Source organism: Anopheles coustani, chromosome 3 (genome assembly GCF_943734705.1).
Source record: "Anopheles coustani chromosome 3, idAnoCousDA_361_x.2, whole genome shotgun sequence".
NCBI lineage: Eukaryota > Metazoa > Arthropoda > Insecta > Diptera > Culicidae > Anopheles > Anopheles coustani.
In genome coordinates this window covers 18,067,795-18,085,428 of record NC_071288.1, presented here as the reverse complement: position 1 = coordinate 18,085,428, position 17,634 = coordinate 18,067,795, and the positions used below count along the sequence as shown (strand labels likewise).

At 46.8% G+C, this 17,634-nt stretch overlaps 3 protein-coding genes across 3 annotated transcripts; all 3 read right to left on the bottom strand.

Moving 5' to 3' along the window:
• Window positions 1-1,511: 1,511 nt before the first annotated feature.
• On the bottom strand, window positions 1,512-2,135 carry LOC131259401 (uncharacterized). Its single transcript, XM_058260883.1, has one exon. It carries the CDS (start codon window positions 2,075-2,077, stop codon window positions 1,535-1,537), a length of 543 nt encoding a protein of 180 aa, XP_058116866.1. The 5' UTR covers window positions 2,078-2,135; the 3' UTR covers window positions 1,512-1,534.
• Window positions 2,136-2,670: 535 nt separating this feature from the next.
• LOC131259613 (uncharacterized) lies at window positions 2,671-3,625 on the bottom strand. Its single transcript, XM_058261152.1, has 2 exons — window positions 3,250-3,625; window positions 2,671-3,164 (listed from the first exon to the last, which is right to left on the bottom strand). The coding sequence occupies exons 1-2, from the start codon at window positions 3,623-3,625 to the stop codon at window positions 2,671-2,673; spliced, it is 870 nt and encodes a 289-aa protein (XP_058117135.1).
• A 5,178-nt stretch (window positions 3,626-8,803) lies between these two features.
• Window positions 8,804-12,309, bottom strand: LOC131272270 (uncharacterized). The gene is made up of 2 exons (XM_058273946.1): window positions 12,208-12,309; window positions 8,804-10,816 (listed from the first exon to the last, which is right to left on the bottom strand). The coding sequence occupies exons 1-2, from the start codon at window positions 12,307-12,309 to the stop codon at window positions 9,365-9,367; spliced, it is 1,554 nt and encodes a 517-aa protein (XP_058129929.1). The 3' UTR covers window positions 8,804-9,364.
• Window positions 12,310-17,634: the final 5,325 nt, after the last annotated feature.

Here is a 17,634-nt window from a genome sequence, read left to right as displayed (position 1 = left end):
GCACAGATATTAGCGAATGCCCACATTCCACAGTCTATGGTTTTATAGAAAGCGAAATCGAAATGAAAACACGACCTGATTATCCCAAACAAATATAAACACTATAGGCGGTTTATAAGTGTTTTAAAACATGAATAAAGAATTGTATAAACACTGAATGACTTTAAAATGAACAATTTTACTAATGGTTCTAATAGTTTGAACCTAAGAAAGATGACTAGCTTCTTTTTCTTCACTTACTAAACAGTTAGAAAAACTCACTTTGTCCTGACTCGCCTTTTCCGCTGTGGAACACCAACTTGTCCGAGCAGGTTACTCCTTACACTTTGATTGAATCAGTTCACCGGAAAGCCAACCCGTCTGGAGGTACGTAGCAAGAAGTAATATTTTATTTGTGTTACCACTTACTGGTCGACCGAACAAAATTATTATCACAAATGAACAAAAAAATTATTAAAAGAGGCCATCAACATATTACGAATGTTGCTAATGTTATGCTAAGGAGAGGTAACTGGTTTAGTTGACTCGCTATTACAAATTAGAGTAATGTTATAAATGTTTCATGAAAGAAATCGTTTTATGTTCCTCTACACAGGATCAACGACAAAAGTGAAAATGATAGATGTACAATCTCTTTTGTGCGTAGCTGTACAGTTTCCGCCTAAAAGTATACTACCCGCATCACACACCCAGAATCATTAAACTGAATTTAATCGTTTCAAACAAAACGAACTTTTGAGCTATGCTGTTCAGTATAGCATATCGTCTCCGATCAGCAGCGTAAATTACGAACGAAAATAAGTTTGATTTAAAACTGTTCATCTGAATCAACCTCAAACACCATCGAATAACATTGTACAGTTCCCCATGAGATCGGAATAACGGAACAGTAATAATCCAACGTCCCAGTGTTACGCAATATTGGCATCACATCCACATCGCGTAGCAACCGTAAGTGTTTGCACACTACTCTTTTCCGAAAAAATGCAAACAATTTGGGTACAAAAATGTCACGTTTCAGAGGCAGTTTCATTGCTCCCTTTCTACGTTTGATCTCCAAGTGTGGTTATGCCAGCGATTCCTTTTACTTTCAACCACACGTGCCATGGGACATGCAAGCTGCGTACATTGTTATCCTTTGTTTCATCTTTTTCAATCTCCAAACAAGATCAACCGCAGACGCCCATTGTTGGCGTGCGTGTTTGAAATGGTCGTCACACCAGCCCTTCCGAATGATGCACGTACCGGCGTTCTACTTACGTTCCGGTAAAAACGTGCCATAGCAAACACCATTACATCACAAACCCGAAATATTAGCAGTAATATTTAACGAACAAACGAATTTGCAAGCACAACTGACCCAAATCGTGGTTTGCATTGTAAAGTGCTGCCGAGTGAGTCTTATCTTAGTCCCGAATTAGTAACGACAAGGAAACGAAACACACTGAGCTTTTGAAAGAAAGAGTTTGAATTACGATGGAAGTATTTTATTTGCTATTCATGTGCGTGCTTAGCTGATTGTTCCACTCTGATTTTAGTCACAAAAATCCATCTCCATATCCATAGAAGATCCGTCGTAATTCAGGAATCTTGAAGCTGTGCCTTTGTATAAGCACACCATTTCCTGCACCTCGCTTTGACTCTTGCTTCTTATCCATTCGAACAGTCGGCGACTCCAAGTTTTCACAAATATGTCTATATTCAGTGCGCTTGCCACGCTAATCAACAGGTAAGCATGCTCGTGATGTTCGACAAAATATTTCTCATCCCATTCGGTCCAGGGTTGATCCGATGGATTTTGTTCCACGCCATTGTGTTCCTGGTTGTTGGGAATTTCGGAGCTTCCACCGTCGAGAGCAACAACCCTACCATCGCGATGTTTCATCCAATCCATCAGAAGCTGCAAATGCGCCTCATCCACTTCAGGAACAACGATGAAGTCGACATTCTTTCCATCCTGATCCAGGGTCTTTTCCACAGCTTCCAGCCTTGCAAGCAACACCGGCGAAAGCTTAAGCACGCTCCTCTTCACGCTCATGATGCCTCCATCTCTTGTTTTCAGTTTGATTTGCTCCATTGCTCGCTAGCTTTACAATAGTTTTAGATATGGTTAATTGAATAACTTCAACTGCGCACACGACTGCCTACTCCAAGCGAACTGATTCGAATGAGCGTTCTCGACGACTTGACAATCGCCTTGCTCATAGATGCTTGATCCATACGTTGGCAACTAATTGATGTTTTAAATTAGCCGTTATCGTCATGGGCACAATTGGGCAGATAATCATACAGACAATATTTATAAACATACTATGAATTAAACAATAATGGGATGTTGTAAAATCAAAATGACTTTTAATTACTTCTGAAACAAGTGAAATCCGGTAGTGAACAGGCATCATGTTACAGGGTCAGTCGTATAAATTAGCTAACAAAAACTACAACCTGGCGTCGTCATAGCAACGCCTACTTCGCCAATAAGAAATGGTAAGGAACTGGGTGGTACATTTGTCGTAACGGGTCAATTGGTATGTGGTACAATTGGTAATCAATTGGTTGGGCAGAATCTGTCGAATGTTTGGCATCGAGTTATTGGCAGGTTAGGGTTAGTTGTACTTGACATTTAGATTTTCTTAAAGATATTTGGATGCACGAGAAGACCTGGGATGCTTAGGCGCGCATGCTCTTGACGCCCTTGAGGTAAACACCGTCACCGGAGGATGGAATGTACTCGTTGGTGTTAAAATTCAGCTCCGACGGATTAACGAGAAACCGATGCGGGTAGTACGATAGAACCGGGCTGGAGTACTGTCCCACCGGACCATTACTGTACGTCGGCGGCTGGGAGTGGATGTGACTAACTGGTGCATATTGGGTGACCGGCTGTTGTACGGTGGAGGCGGGTTGAAACGGAACGAATCCTGGCTGTGTGGTGGTTGTCGTTGGCGGAGGAGTTGGTGACACATTGTACGACGTCGGATGAACGCTAGCGGACGGATTACCGATCGTTTGCGGTTGCTGCAGGTAGCCCGGATACTGCTGGTACTGTTGATACTGCTGGTTGGCGTACGGATAGACGACCGGACGGAGCAGCTGAATGTACTGCAGACCACCCGTTGGCTGTCCCTGGGGATTGATGTACTGCATGATGAGCGGGGTGGTTGCTGTGGGGCGAAACGTAAAGCATAAGTCTATTTGCGGACAATCCAAACCTAATGCTTATTAATGTTCCTATTCTGGTGCCATTACCTGGTGCAAGCATATGATTACCAGCGGCCTGCGGTACCATGGCCACGTAGTACTGGCCCTGCGACACGGGAGCGATCGCTTGTTGTGGTTGCCTGAGGTACGGTGAGGGAACCGCATTCGGTGGTGGTACAGTGATGAAGGGTGATGCCGTTTCCGGTACTTTCACCGTCGTGGGCGGCTTGACCGGAATCTGAACCGTCGGTGCCACCTGGTTCTGCAGCTTGCTGAGTGTTTCACTGTCCGGTGGTGAGATGGTATTGTAACTCGTCGGCCCATTGGCGGGATTTCGCGTTTTTCTAGCGTCCTGCGATCCGATAACACCTGGATCGGCATGCACCAAGGCAAGGCCAAGCGTTAAGCACAGAACTATCTTCATTTTCACTCTCGATTGTCGTTAAATCCACCGGCGGAATTCACTTTCTAACGATTGTATGTTGAAGCCGAACACGTGGACACAGCTTCGGCTACAACTCTGGACACCACAATCCGTTACGCCGCACCGTGACACGAGAAATACTTGGCCTTGGTATCAGCTACTGCTACGCTTGACGTGTCGACGAAGGATTTTGATTGATAAATGAACGCGGCACTGATAGGTGCATCGCCTTTTATATTGCACCACATACCCGGGATGGGCGCGGGTGAGAGAAGGCACAATTATCTGCACAACCACCCTGGTAGAGACCCTGCAAAACCAATGCAAAAGGGTGGCCTGCCGGTGAGCGGAAAGAAAAGCGGAAAAGCCAGGCACTGGCCGTGCGCGCAACGAGAAAGAAAGAGTGAGCAAATGAAAAACACTCCACCTACCTTAATGATGGCTGGTTTTGGTCGTAGCATGCTGCATGGACCGGGCGGACGGATGATCACACACTATCGGAGGTGGTGGTAGCCAAGTGGTCTCATTGTACGCGGAAAGTGATACTACGCGCCTATGGTCAACGCAGGACCGGACCTGCAACATGGTTTGCAGCTTGCAGTGGGCTTTAAGGGCCCTTCGGAATCCGTGAGTGAGGCTGTGGCAAGCTACTTCCTTGCTGCTTCTCTCGAAACCTGCGGCTTCTAGGAGTAGGGATTGAATTTTACACCTCTCCGCGTTCACCATGCCACTATTTCCCCAATCATGGTAGCCGTATGAGCATTCAACTATGCTCTGGTTGCTAAGATTGGAACTATTAACAGCGAAACGGGGAAAAAGCCTACTTCCTTAACGCGCGGAGCGCTGTAAATCCCGAACAGATGTTACCGTGGTCCTTCTATCAGCCACCTGATCAACCACAACGCACCGTGCACAGGTCCGAAATATCGTTATTTATGTGGCTGTGCTAATCATCACCACCATTATCTTCGCAATGTGTATCGCAGCGATCACGGGGCCACATGGTGGCAACCCCGGCCAAACATAAACCTGGGCGACGGCGCTCCTGGTGGTTCGTTGTTTGTTCCGGTATGCATTATCCGACAGCGCCAAGATCGAATCCGAGACTGGATCGGAATGCTGTGTTGGTAGATAATGTTGCTGCAGGTTCAAAGTATGCAAATATCTCTCAAGGCTGCAATGTCACGCCATTCCGGACCCCGTCCGAGACAACTCGAAGGAGATAGTTACCTGGCCTACCATCAGGTGTTGGGTGCCGCGTACGTACCCTCGTGATCGAGCCGGTAGCTAGTTTGAAAATTATGTAGAAAGTAATCACATGAAAAGGTAATCATCTGCCTCCCGGATAACCCGCCGGCCAAGGTGGAGGTTTGATATCGCTCCGCAAACGGTACTCGCGCACTCGGTGATTAAGTTTCAAGTTCATTATCCTCACTACCGTTCGGCCAAATGGACCTCCCGGACATGGGACCTAGTGAGTGCGCAAGCAGCCAGTGGTAAAAGCATCGGGCTTTGATGTATAGAAGGACTGTGGGCAAGAGCGTCCGAAGAAATTACGCAATAGTTCCACGCCTTGAAAACTTCTAACCACGGACAGCGCACGGCGCACATCAAAGGACAATGTTTTATTGTTTGGTCAAGCAATCATGAAACAAAATCAAGTATATTTTAATTTGTCCTTTCGTAAGGAAAACATAAAACAAGAAATAGATATTTTATTACTTACCGGACTACTTGCGTCCCACTGTTACGGGTAACAGGCTCCAGACAATTGCCCCAACCAGTGGTTACGCTACTTGCCCAATGATGAAGTGAGCAAAAAGCCATAAAATAGGATTTCGTCACAGAACAGGTCGCCAGCCATGTTCCGTCACCGTCGCCGGCGATTTAGTTTCCGGGCGGACCTTTCCTTTCCAGCTCTCCGTTGCAAATTCCCCGCAAAGTTCACAGCATCGCCAAGTTCCTCATTCTCCAGCACGGGTATTACACCATCACTGAGAAAAAGAAAGAAGAGATGGTTTGACCGTTTCCATCGTGTTTGTCATCTGGCCACGAGGCACTCTGTGGACTTACCAGTGTGGGCAACCGAGTACCACTTCCGGTGCTCTCCATAAGTAGGTAAACAAGCCATCACAACACCAAGTCTGGGCCGCCCATATTATTGGTGGATGAAAAGTACGACGACCGTAGGTTTCCTTCTTTAGCTCCAGTTTTCCGCGGACAAATCCTTCCGCCCGGTCGCGACGCCGATCGGTTTTGGATAACCCCAGTGCCGTCGAACATAAACATTTCGATTCAGAAAACACAACCTCCAGCTGCGGCTCCGTGGACCGTGGAAAACGCAAAAACAGCACCTTCAGTATTTCCGACGTCAATGTCACCACATCGTCTTACGCACGCATTACTTTTTACGTGTACCGCCGGTGGTCGAACCGGCATGGTAAGAAATCAGTCCACCAGAGTCCACCATCTGGAATCGCGCCGCGTCAGTTGTTTGGTTGACATAAAAAAAGGAAAACAGTGGGGGGAGAAGCAGCGCCTCAATGGACCCCCTTCGGAACGAATGTACCCGCGGGGTCGATCAGCGTTGTACGGTTCCTGGGTTTGGAAGTCCCACACCACACCATCGACGTCTTCAGCAGCCCGCGCAATGCTACATATTGTGGCAAAGATTATGCCACAGGCGGCAGACACGCGTCGTTTCGGTAGGTACTTTTTTTATGGACAAAACACGATTGTACAGCGTATTTTTCTTTCCATTAATTTGTCAAAGATGGGAATTGCAGGTCTTTCGGTTCACCACACACACGCGCACACGAATGTACGAACGCATGGCACACAGCGGATCTGCAAAGCAGGCGGTGTTGACAGTCATTCGTCGTGTTGTGACGTGCAGAAAGCTCAACGCACTTCCCACCCGTTTCCAGTAAAAATCACAACCCACCGTCGTGGCCATGCGTTTTTCCGCGTCACTTTCGCTCTCATTTCGATGCCGTTGGTATGGAAGGAGGGAGGCACACGGGTCGGTGCGGTGTGGCGCATCGCCGACGGTTCCGGTGTCCAAAGAGAACCAGCTTTCGTGAAGCCGAGTTTGTGCCGGGAAAGGAAATAATCCGCTGGCGGATGGCGTTAGTCCGGACTGGCACGATCAAGTCTCGAGCTAATAACGACAGTAATTACATTAGCTAACGCTAACATCATCAACACCATTGAGGTTTCAACGCGAGTGTTGTTCGTGGGGGACATGAACGAGATTTTATCATCGTGATAATCCCCATGGTCCGGTGGTTGATTGATGATTTCTTCTGGCATAGCCTACCCTGTCGGTAAGTTGTACCTTCCACCGAAAATCATCGCTTTTCTACAGCGCTAACTAACCTTTCTGTGTCTTTTTAGGTTAATCAGGTATGACATGTTTTAAAACATCATGATGCATTCGAAATCTTTCCCAAACAAGTGTGTCGGACGGTCTCATGCATCGATCGTGGCTTAATTATCAACCGTCCGCGAGCAAATCTTGCACCATTTTGCTGCCGGTGTAATTAGAGCGATTGTTCTGCAAGCTTCTCGTTTGCATGAAGGCACCATAAGCCATCATCCTCCGACCGTTTACGACCGCGCAATTGAACCCACTACGACAAGCCATCGGGCAGGATGGCCCCCAGAGTACTATACTCCAAAAATAACACACCGGTGCAACGCACCGTGTGATGCAATTTGGCGTTCGCATTTGTCCGCACGACCACATTTCACCACGCGCTCGACGCCCGGCGGGGGCGATGGGTTCGAAATGGAGATGAAAGATGTGAGATGAAGCCCATTCGGCCAATAAAATCACCTTCTTTCTCTCGGCTGACCTTGCTCCATCAGCGCTGAGTGATGCCCCGCCGGCAACAGAAACGCTTTCCGCGTCCGTGTAATGAAGACGCTGGCGCGAGTTGGCTGTAAATCGTACGCGACTTGCCACGCGACGGTAGCGGAAACGGTGGTAGGCCTCCGTTTCTTTTGCGGCACCGTCAGAAAGGTATCTTTTACATCTCATTTATTGTTTGTTTGTATCCGGTACTGGGAGGGTTTTTCCGTGTATTTTATCCACCGCGTGTGAAAAAGACGGTTGCTTATTGTTTCAGCGATAATCTTTGGCCAAGTTCAAGGTTTCGTCGTTGGTCAATTTACCAAAATGAACTGAGTTTAGCAACCGGTTTCAATTTTCTTTTGAAACAATTACATTATTTTCACTCTACTAACATTCTGTTGGTATCAGTTGTTTTCAGGAAGATGATGTATACTTTAAACACCAAAAACATTAAAACCTTATGCACATTAGTAAAGTAATTTGAATGCATTTCTCAATTGTCTCAAAAGTTCTCAAAACCGATGCACAAAGAAAAATATGCGATACTAGTCAAGCAAACAAAATCAGTTTTTGTCCAAAATATGGATTCTTCATGTTATCCGCAAAATTTTAAACATAGTTTGATGCAATTGGTATCAACAAGGGATAGATTCCCTGCTTACGATAATAGTATATTTCAGAAGATTGGTGATATTTTTAGATATTACCACCCTTTACCGATAATATGTTGGTACTGTGGCCCAAGTCCAGGTTCATTCATGTCACACTCTTAAAACATCTTATGTTTGTTAATCTGTACTCGTCGTTCGTCACGGAATGTTGCATGCCTCAACGAATCGCGGCGCATAGAAATGCGAACCCCACGTGGTCATCAATTGCTAATCTCGCCTCTCAACGCTTCTTAGTGTCGCCGATTAGGGATTAATTAGCGTAACATCAGCGTGTTGCGTCTTCTGCACCGCGCTTTGGACATCAGGCAAATTGATTGAATCAAGCCCAACCCAAATTTGGTAACAAATACCAATGCACTCCCCGGGTGCAGATTACGTGATCGCGAAATGGCGAGAGTTTTCGTACGATCACGATCGATGTTGATTATTTTATTCGAAAAGATGTTTTACGACCCCTTTCAAATCGTAACAGAAGTCACTCTAAGCGGACGGGTTAACGATCACTCTGTCACCCTTTCTGCGTTTTCACGCATCGTATCGTTTTGGGAAGGAGGATCGCTTACCAATCCCAAACCGAAGCACGCACTCAAAATAATTTCCGGTGGATAGGTAATAGGGAAGAAATCTGTTAGTTCATTTATATTTCTCTTTATTATTAATCTCTCGTTCGTGTGTCGGTGACGAACGGTAGCGACCGTTCCGGCAATTGATTTTCTTTTGGCGCGTCATTTTTAAATATCATTATTTAACACATAAGTTAACATATAATTACTAAACTGTTTCTTATCACCGTGTGCCGCTTTCAAAACGGTTGCATAATGAAGCATTTTCTCCGTCGGGTGTTGTTTGGCCGGGCTGAGGTACGGGAGGAGTAGATTTGCAAGTGAGGTGTAACACACAAAATAATCCAATTATAGAGGGCACAAACATACTTGCTTATCCTCGCTATTATACTCTTTCTGGTCGAAAACAGTTCGTAAGGCCGCATGGCAAAATGGTCTTCGATTTGGGCGTAGAAGGAAAGTTGGAAAAAAACACAACCATGACGGTGCGCCTTAATTGAGCCTTAAAGGAGGGGGAAATGCAACACGCGCTACCTTCGAGAAACGGGTGATGCTGTGGCTGGGAATGTTGTGGCTGCCTTAAGAACTAAACCCTCCCTCATCCGTGCCCCCGTAAGGAAATGAGTATTTTTCCACACCGCACGTTCGCTTAGTGCTTCCAGTGGTGTGGCGTTACTGCGGTAGGTGTTGCGGCCGCCACGGTGGCACCGCTGTACTCGAGGCTCTCCCCGGACTGCTCGGAGTGAAGATGCTGGTGATGGTGCGGCTTCCGGACGGTGTCCTCGTGCGATCCGCTAGATGACGGTGCCGAGGAGGACGACAGTGGGATGTAGTTCGAGTTTCCACTTCCGCCGGGGGGCAGGTAAGTGTTCGTTGGTTTTCCGTGCGGAGGTAGATAGGCGTTGGTCGATGGTGGCGCAGGCGGTAGGTATCCGTGCTTGGCCGGTGAGTCGTAGCTGAGCTTGTGCGGATGCTGCGGTACCTTGCTCACGGGGGGAAGGTACTGGAGCGAGGGGGCCAGATAGGAACCCGAGGGTAGCGGATGTGTGTGGGCGTGCGCCGTCGACGGGGCCGAGATGGTTTCGTGCGTGGACCCGAGGTAGGTGGACGGTTTGAAGGGCTTCTGGTTGCCGATGGTCGAGTGGACGGAGGTGTGCAGTGGGGACACCATCGTGGCGCCGGCCGGCTGCTGGTTGTGATGAGTGTGCAGGTTCAGACCGGTCGTGTACTTGGAGTAGAGTTGCTCGCTCGCGGGTCCATTCGAGGTGGAATAGTGGCGAAGACCCTTGACTCCGCTGGCGTACGATGGTTCGTAGGTGAGACCGTGCGAAACGTGTCCATAGGTGGACGAAGAGGAGGTCGGACCGGCGGGTGCGGTGAGAGCGGCCGCTTGTGGGAGGCTCGAATGGCCGAAGGAGGGAAGGCTCGGTAGCTCCTGGATCTTGATCGTCATCGGCTTCAGGTGGAGCGCATTGGTGTTATCGAAGAGCAGCGGGCTGGACTCGTGATGTTCCCCGAACGATCCGTAGGCGTAGCTGTTCGGGATGGTCTTGATCGTGAGCGGACCAACGGCGTGCAGCTGTTTCAACAGATCGGAGAGATCCTTCGTGCCGAAGCTTCCGTACTTGACGGGAGCCGGTTCCGGGAATCCATTAAACGAATGCTGCTGCGGAAGATGGTGGTGTCCCAGGGGTGTGAAGAAAGCGTGCGACGAGGCCACGGACGGTGCGTACTTGTAGCTGGTGCTTGGCGAACCAAGGAACAGCTTGTGCGGTGATGATCCAAGCGATGGGAAGGACGAATGGGCTGGTATGCTGTAGCTGTATGCTCCGTGGCTGGTGGCCGGAGTGTACAGCTCCGACAAGGGTTGTGCGTGGCCAAAGGAGGAATACCGATGGACGGACTGGGGCTGGTGGTGTAGTCCGTAGCTTCCAATCTCCCGCTTTCCGTGGGTCGTCTTCTTCGTCTGGGATGGGGCAGCTGATTGCTGCGACTTTGGTTGGCTCGCGATGGCCACGCTGTCGGCCGGTTTGCCCGGTTCTTTGCCCGCAAGGACGGTTACTGCCAGCAGCAGTAACAGTGGAGCTGCCAGTTTCAGGGCCTGCCGACAGAGAAGAAAAGCCAAACAAGTTTTCTAATCAATCGGGCTTCTGGTATTGTTATGCTAATGGCACTAGTTAACATCATTGTATAGTAAAACAAACCCTCGATAATTTCTATAACATTGAAAAAGTTGTGTCCTTACACCAAGGGCACTTAGAAAACTGGATTACTGGAGGTGATGGTATTATGAAGGCGAGAGAAAAGCTATCAAACTCAGTTACAAAAGAATATCGTCTAATAAGGTACACTATGCCTCCTTTAACAACGAGCTACACATGTTATGTTTGTTATTCTGCCAATTAAGTTAGTTGACGATCCCTTTGGCTGTTTTTTGACAGAAACGAAGAAAAACTTTCATTATATAATTGTTTCGAAAAGTTACTATAACTGTTTAACGAATTTTCCTTTATCACACCATCCTTTTGTACTTATTTTGTGTACTCCCGCCAGTTGAAATCAATATCATCCTACAGGGTATCTTTTTCGTCAATATCATTATGAGAAAATTTGATATTTTAACAATTGCTTGATGGAAACAAGATAGGAAGGGTTTTAATAAATCGAAAAGGAATGGCAAGAATGAAAAAAAACAAAACTTTATAGAACTTAGGTAAATTTTGTAAAAATCTGTTATCTATAATGACTGTTATTTATAATGCATGAAATGACTTAAAGTATGGTAAAAGCAGAGTCAAAAAACTGAAAGCTAAACGAACAATGTAATCCCGTTCCTTAGTACAACATTTTGTTTCCTTTCCAATAACAAATTAAATAGGAACAAATATGTGATTCTAGGTTGTTTTTTAAATTATACGTAGTATTTTTATCCTTTTTTTATGTTTCACTTTAGTAGTTCACTTCAGTAAGCAAGTTCCGTAAGAAATCCTATAATGTTGCAAATTTTAGCAGCTCTATAGGAAAATTTGCTTTTTCGTGGATGAGAAACACAGTTTTGGAATAAGTTTATCTCTTGTAATTTCACTTTAATTGCATCTGTGTTTCCTTTCCAAGCGTTGGCACTATCACTCGATTAATGTAATCTTTGCTGCTTCTCGTCCGTTAACTTTTCAACCATCGTTTGCTCGATTGTTTCACCCAATATATTGAGTTTCTATTGGTGCTGCACTAACCATTTTCCGCGTCGCCAAAGCTGGGGACCGTGCACGAACTGTTTGATAAAACTACACTTTCTAACGTAATTTATACTTTTACAGCACTACACACGCACGACTGTTGGTCACAGACCACAGATTTCGCGTCTCCGCGAAACGAATCTCCGCTGGTCACAACAAACAACAAAGGCACAGACACACACACGAAGGAGGACCACGATCGAGCTGCTTTCAATCACCGACCGCAAAGGAATGCTTCAAAGCTGCCAAAAATCACCTGCTTATATACCACCTCCATCGTCGCATCGTTGCATTGTGATCGCCGTGGTGTCGCGGTCGGTTTGAGGGAGTGATCTTCAAAATGGCCCCAGCGCCCCATGGTGCCGAGAAAGGGGTTGACGCCACGAAGAGGGTCGTGAAGGCGAGTTTTTCCGCGCCATTCCGCGAGCCGTTTGGGGACAACGGTGTATGAAAGTCACGCTCTTTCCCTTCCGGCGACTGGCGAGAGGAAAATCGGACAATAGCGGACATAAAGGGATACCTCCTACTCAACCCAACGGCGTTCGGGATTCCGGTAACGAACGACCGCAAACCTCAACCTGGCACGTGGTTTAGATTCAGCTGATTCCCGGTCTGATCTTTCTCTATCGCCCTAGAGGACCTGTCCATTCTGATTGCTTCCTTCAACTGCATTTATCGTCAAACCTAAGGGAGACGGTGTTCAGTTTTCCAGGGAAGAATAACAGGGAAACCTTTTGCAGAGGGTAAGTGAAAGTGATTTTACCTCGTCCCACCCAGAAGGAGATGGGACGCCACGCAATCGAAAGGTTGGCCGAAGATAAGGTTCTGCACTGACATAACTTCTTCCCCCAAAAAAAAACCTTAAAGAAAGTGCTGCTTCCCCTCCGCCGGATCCACCATGGCATTACGTGATTCAAACCGTTTGCATGTTGCCGTTATTGTTTCCCGGCCACAAACAGGCGATATGGTTGGTCGGTCGCGGCTCGAGCCGGTTCCCACAATTAGACGCACAATCAGGCTCGCGGATTTTCCAAGATACTATAGATTCCAACCCCTAATGAGCCTCGCTGGGTAGAATCCTGTCCAACCATTGATAGCGTGAACGCTTCGAGAGCGGGTGAATTAAGCGTATTTACACAAAAGTGAAACCTTACCGAAGCCTCTCCCATTCGCCGTCTTCGCGACAAGCTGTCCCCGATCCCCTTTGAACCTTTTCGGTTTCTTTACTTTACGCCCGCCCAACTGCAAGGCGCAAACCGAAGACGACGTCCGGAGCAACTCCTCCACGAAAGGAAAGCCCAAAAGGCAACACCACGGTTCGGTGCCGCCATCCCCCGGCGCCTTCCCCGTCCACCATCGGCCGTTGGAGTGGCGTTCGCAATAAAAAAGGAAAAACCGATACTGCTTCAATCAATCGTTGATTTATGTTGTTTTACAATCCGCACGCATGCGCGCAGCACTTGTTGAAAGTTTTCGAAAGAAGAAAGAAGAAAGAGTAATAAATAAAACCTAAAAAGCCAAAACAAAAAAAAAACTGGAAACATTAAAAACCAAAAATTGAAACGTAAAATACGAACTGCGAACGACGGTAGGGTCATTCGACGCCTCTGTCCCTACGCCTTTGGGATTAAAATCTGCGCACGTTTTTCGATTCCTTTTCGGTCGGTTTGGAGTAGCGCTGAGCAGACGGTCCACCATGGGAGTTGTTTTCATATTTTCTGGCCCTGCCGTCATGCGTCTTTTGGTTTACGCTTTTTTCGCCCGAAACTCTCAACCTCATCGAGCGTATCCCAAGTGAATTTGAATTATGGCCGTTGATTGTTTTGTGTCCGGTCGATATGATATCGTTCTGGTTCGCTAACTGTTGCCCCTCTGCCTGTTTGCTAATAATTAACCCCGGGCGGAAGCGACGTTGGTTCGAGTTCGAGTGTTGGGTTTTCACGTGAGAGTTTCCACCGACGACGGCGTAATTCCTTTCATTCAACGATGGACGATTCCTTCAATCCCATTTAACAGTATAGCCATTTCTATTATTCAACTTGAGGCGAATATCGATCGTATGTTTGAGCAGGTTTAACTGCAAAAATATGTAGTTAATCGATTCATTATCGTCGATTAGTCATCGAAACGTGGCAAATTGATTTGGATGGATATTTTTCCTATTTTCTTCGAAACAAAACGAAGAAAGATGTTACAAAAATATGAATGATGCATGATTCATCGCACAAATGATCAATCTGTCGAAATGTGGCCATTTTTCTAGCCCCTTTTTCGCAAACTTTTCCACCACACCACACACATATGCGAAGCCTCTTAAAAATGGTTTCCGAACAACGACTTAACAAGCGATTTAAGATTGATCGCGGAAAAACGGATTAAACGGACGGCGTTTTTACAAAACACTGCAACAATTTGTCAGCCATTCAGCGGCCAACCGATCAGCATCATCACCACACCACCATGATCATGATGATCGTTGGTTGTACCAAAATGGCGCACAAAACGGTGGTGATCGAAATCGTTCCGTTTCGGTTATTATTGGGGGAAAAATTACACTCGCCATCGGCCTGCAAAGTCACGAGGCGCAGGGCGCACCGAGCATCAGTGTGGTCCACCAACATGATGTCCCATGGAAGCCACGCACATGCGGCGGAGTTATGTTTGTGTTGAGCGAAAACGAAGAATTATTCGCAACACGATGAACGGTTTGAACGTTCGACACCATCGTTGACTCCGTGTGTCCGATTTGGAGCAGTGGTCTGAGCGCCACCTTCAAACACCTGAGAAGGAAATTCGATGCCGGGCCAGGTTGGAAAATGACCCCCTTCACCAATTAACCGATCGCAAATCAATCAACACACAAACATCACCCACAACGGCACGGTTCGGGCGAACATTATCGAATACGGAAAAACGGTGCCATCCCCCCCCCCCCTTACCCAGAACTACCCACGGGGGGGTGGTGGAGACGGAGAGGAGGAAAAATCGTTTTTTTTCCAAAGCATTAGAATGCGAAACCCCGCGAGTGAGATCATGTGCTTTCGCTGGCGAGACGAGCGAAAACCTTCAAAAAATGGTAGCAAAATGGCGAGAAAAGGAAGACGGCTTTTCGTGGCCACCGTAGCTTTTCTCTTTTTCCTTTCTGCACCGCCAACTGAAAGTTTTTATTTTTAACTTTGTTTCAGCTTCCTGCTCGCAACACGTAACAAGGAACAAAGCTTGCCGGGCGTTCGGGTTGAGTTCTGGGGCGCGAGAAAGAAAATTACGTCACGCTCCGCATCAATTTCCGTCCGAAGGGAAAAGATTGATATCTCCTCATCGGGGAGGAAGGAAGGTGTTAGCGAAGGGGTCCACTGGAAAGCACTTTCTATTTCACGCGATAGAAGCGTTTCCATTCGGGGCAGGAATTTTTCCTTCATCCTTTCCAGCCACTTGGTCTTGATTTAATAAAGATTAATGAAAGCTCCTCCGACCCGCACTCGCGCGCCCAGTGAACCATATTAAAAGAGAGGATAAATTGGACCCCGGGAGTATGGCGAAAGGGGAGGAAAGATGGCCCCTCGGAGCAAGTGGGGGGTCAGTTCGGTGGTGGCCGATGCACAACACCACCACTGGCTGGCTGGTGGTCGCAATGCACCGGGTTGCAATCAAACGAGAAAGCACCACGTTGCGTAATCCAGATTGCGAAATTGCCCAATCAGGAGGAAAAGGACCCACCGTGGCCGGTCCAGGTGGCGGTGAATGACTTTCCGCCGAGCCGTGACCACGATGACCGATGATGACGAAGAGAGTTTAAGCTGTGGAGGGTCACCCGTGGTGATTCGATGGTCGCCGGTGTTTTAGGCCACCGGCTCAATGGGCGCATGTGTGTGTATGACGGGAGGCGTTTGAGGAACAATTCATGATCCATCTAAAGCTGTCACCTGCCCGCTGAGGTTGGTGCTGAGCTTTGTGTTACACATGATAACCGACCACCTAACCGCATGAAATCGTTTCCTCCCATCGCCCATTGACCCACTTTCATTACAAGTGGCCATTTTTGCACAATGTAAGACGATTCTGTGCAACCGTTCCATTATTAATTTAGCGTATTTTTCACTGCTTTCTTCTGACTGCAAGGTGTCATATGTGCAGGCTCCGTGCCTATAATAATCTTACGTTTTTAGGAGACCTGCTTCTGAAATGATTAATGCAAACAGGCTAACACACAAAAAGCAAATGTTTCTGCATGTTTTTTTCAGTTTCTTCCAAGCAGTGACATAAATACAAACGGTTCATTGTTTTAGTTTGATACATAAATTCCGCATGCCGTTTTGCTTGCCAAATTGTAGATCTATTCATTCATCAAGTCGTAGCATACCGAAAATCGCAAAGATCTGTTTTTTATTAGATTTTCGTTATACACCGGCGCCTAGTTTGGTTGTTTGGGGCCTCTGGAAAATACAGCCCCAGTGCGGGCATAAATTATTTGCCACTCACCTCGACCCACTGCTCTGGCAAAAGGCGTGCGCCTAGGGATGATTTATCATCGTCATCTTAGGTTTGAAAGTAATTTTTGACGAAAAAAAACTTAGACGATGATTTTAAATTGAACTGAACAAATTGAAAAAATAAAATAATAAAATTTTGTATCATGGTTAATCAATTTAGATCAATCATTTTATATCCACAAGCCTCGGTTGTAACAATCATTGATACGCAATTTTGAACGCCCAATGAACTAATCAGTTCCATGACGCTACGCTTCTGTTAGTTAATTATTTTTCTACCACCTTACCGAGACACCACGCAAACTGAAGAAAACAGAACTAGCATTGGGTACAATCGTGAGAAAACGGAAATAGTTTGCCTAATTTGCACACAAAAGTATGGGACATTTTTGCTGCTTCGTCTGAGAAACGTTGGCCACACACCCCACGTGGCGACCTTTTTTGTCAAGGTTAGTGGGGCGGTGGCGTACGCGCTGTTTCTCAGAACGGTTAAAGGTTGGCCTGCTGTCAAGAAGAAGGAAAGGAAACTCCCAAAATAAATGGCAACAGCATAACTCATCATGTTTAGGATTGGTGTTTTATGCTTTGGATTGTAGGCTGATGCGCCACAAACTACAAACTGGTTGATTACGCCCAAGGCGAAGAACGACAATGTGCAGACATTCGGTTTGCTATCGTCCTCCAGCAGCTGCATGTACTTGTCTTCCTTTCGATAAACCTGATGGTATAAGGCCAAATGTGGTGGATTCGTTACCACCTATAACTTACACCAGAGATTGATACATCCGCTCTATTGTTCGCTTGGAAATGCACCTTTCCATCTCAAGGAAATGGTGTGCGGCGTGGATGGGCAAAGTAGAGATCGAATAAAATCCAAATTAAATCAATAACACTCACCAACGCTCGGCGGACCATCCCTGCGACAGAGAAAGTAAAGCCGAAATTTTCCAACAAATAGAGCAACGAATGGCGGCTTGATGGTCTAGCGAAGCGAGCACCGGTCAATCGGAACGGCCGTTAGTAATGAGCGCTAGTAAAAGCGTGCGCCACAAGCGTGTGCTGTTGTTGGTTTATTAAATCCTCCCCATTTTCACTCCACACACGTGACATAATGCGAGAGAACTGGACACTTTCATCCTGGTCGCAGTTTCCACACCGCGCATGAATAACTTTATCGCAACTTGTTACGCGTT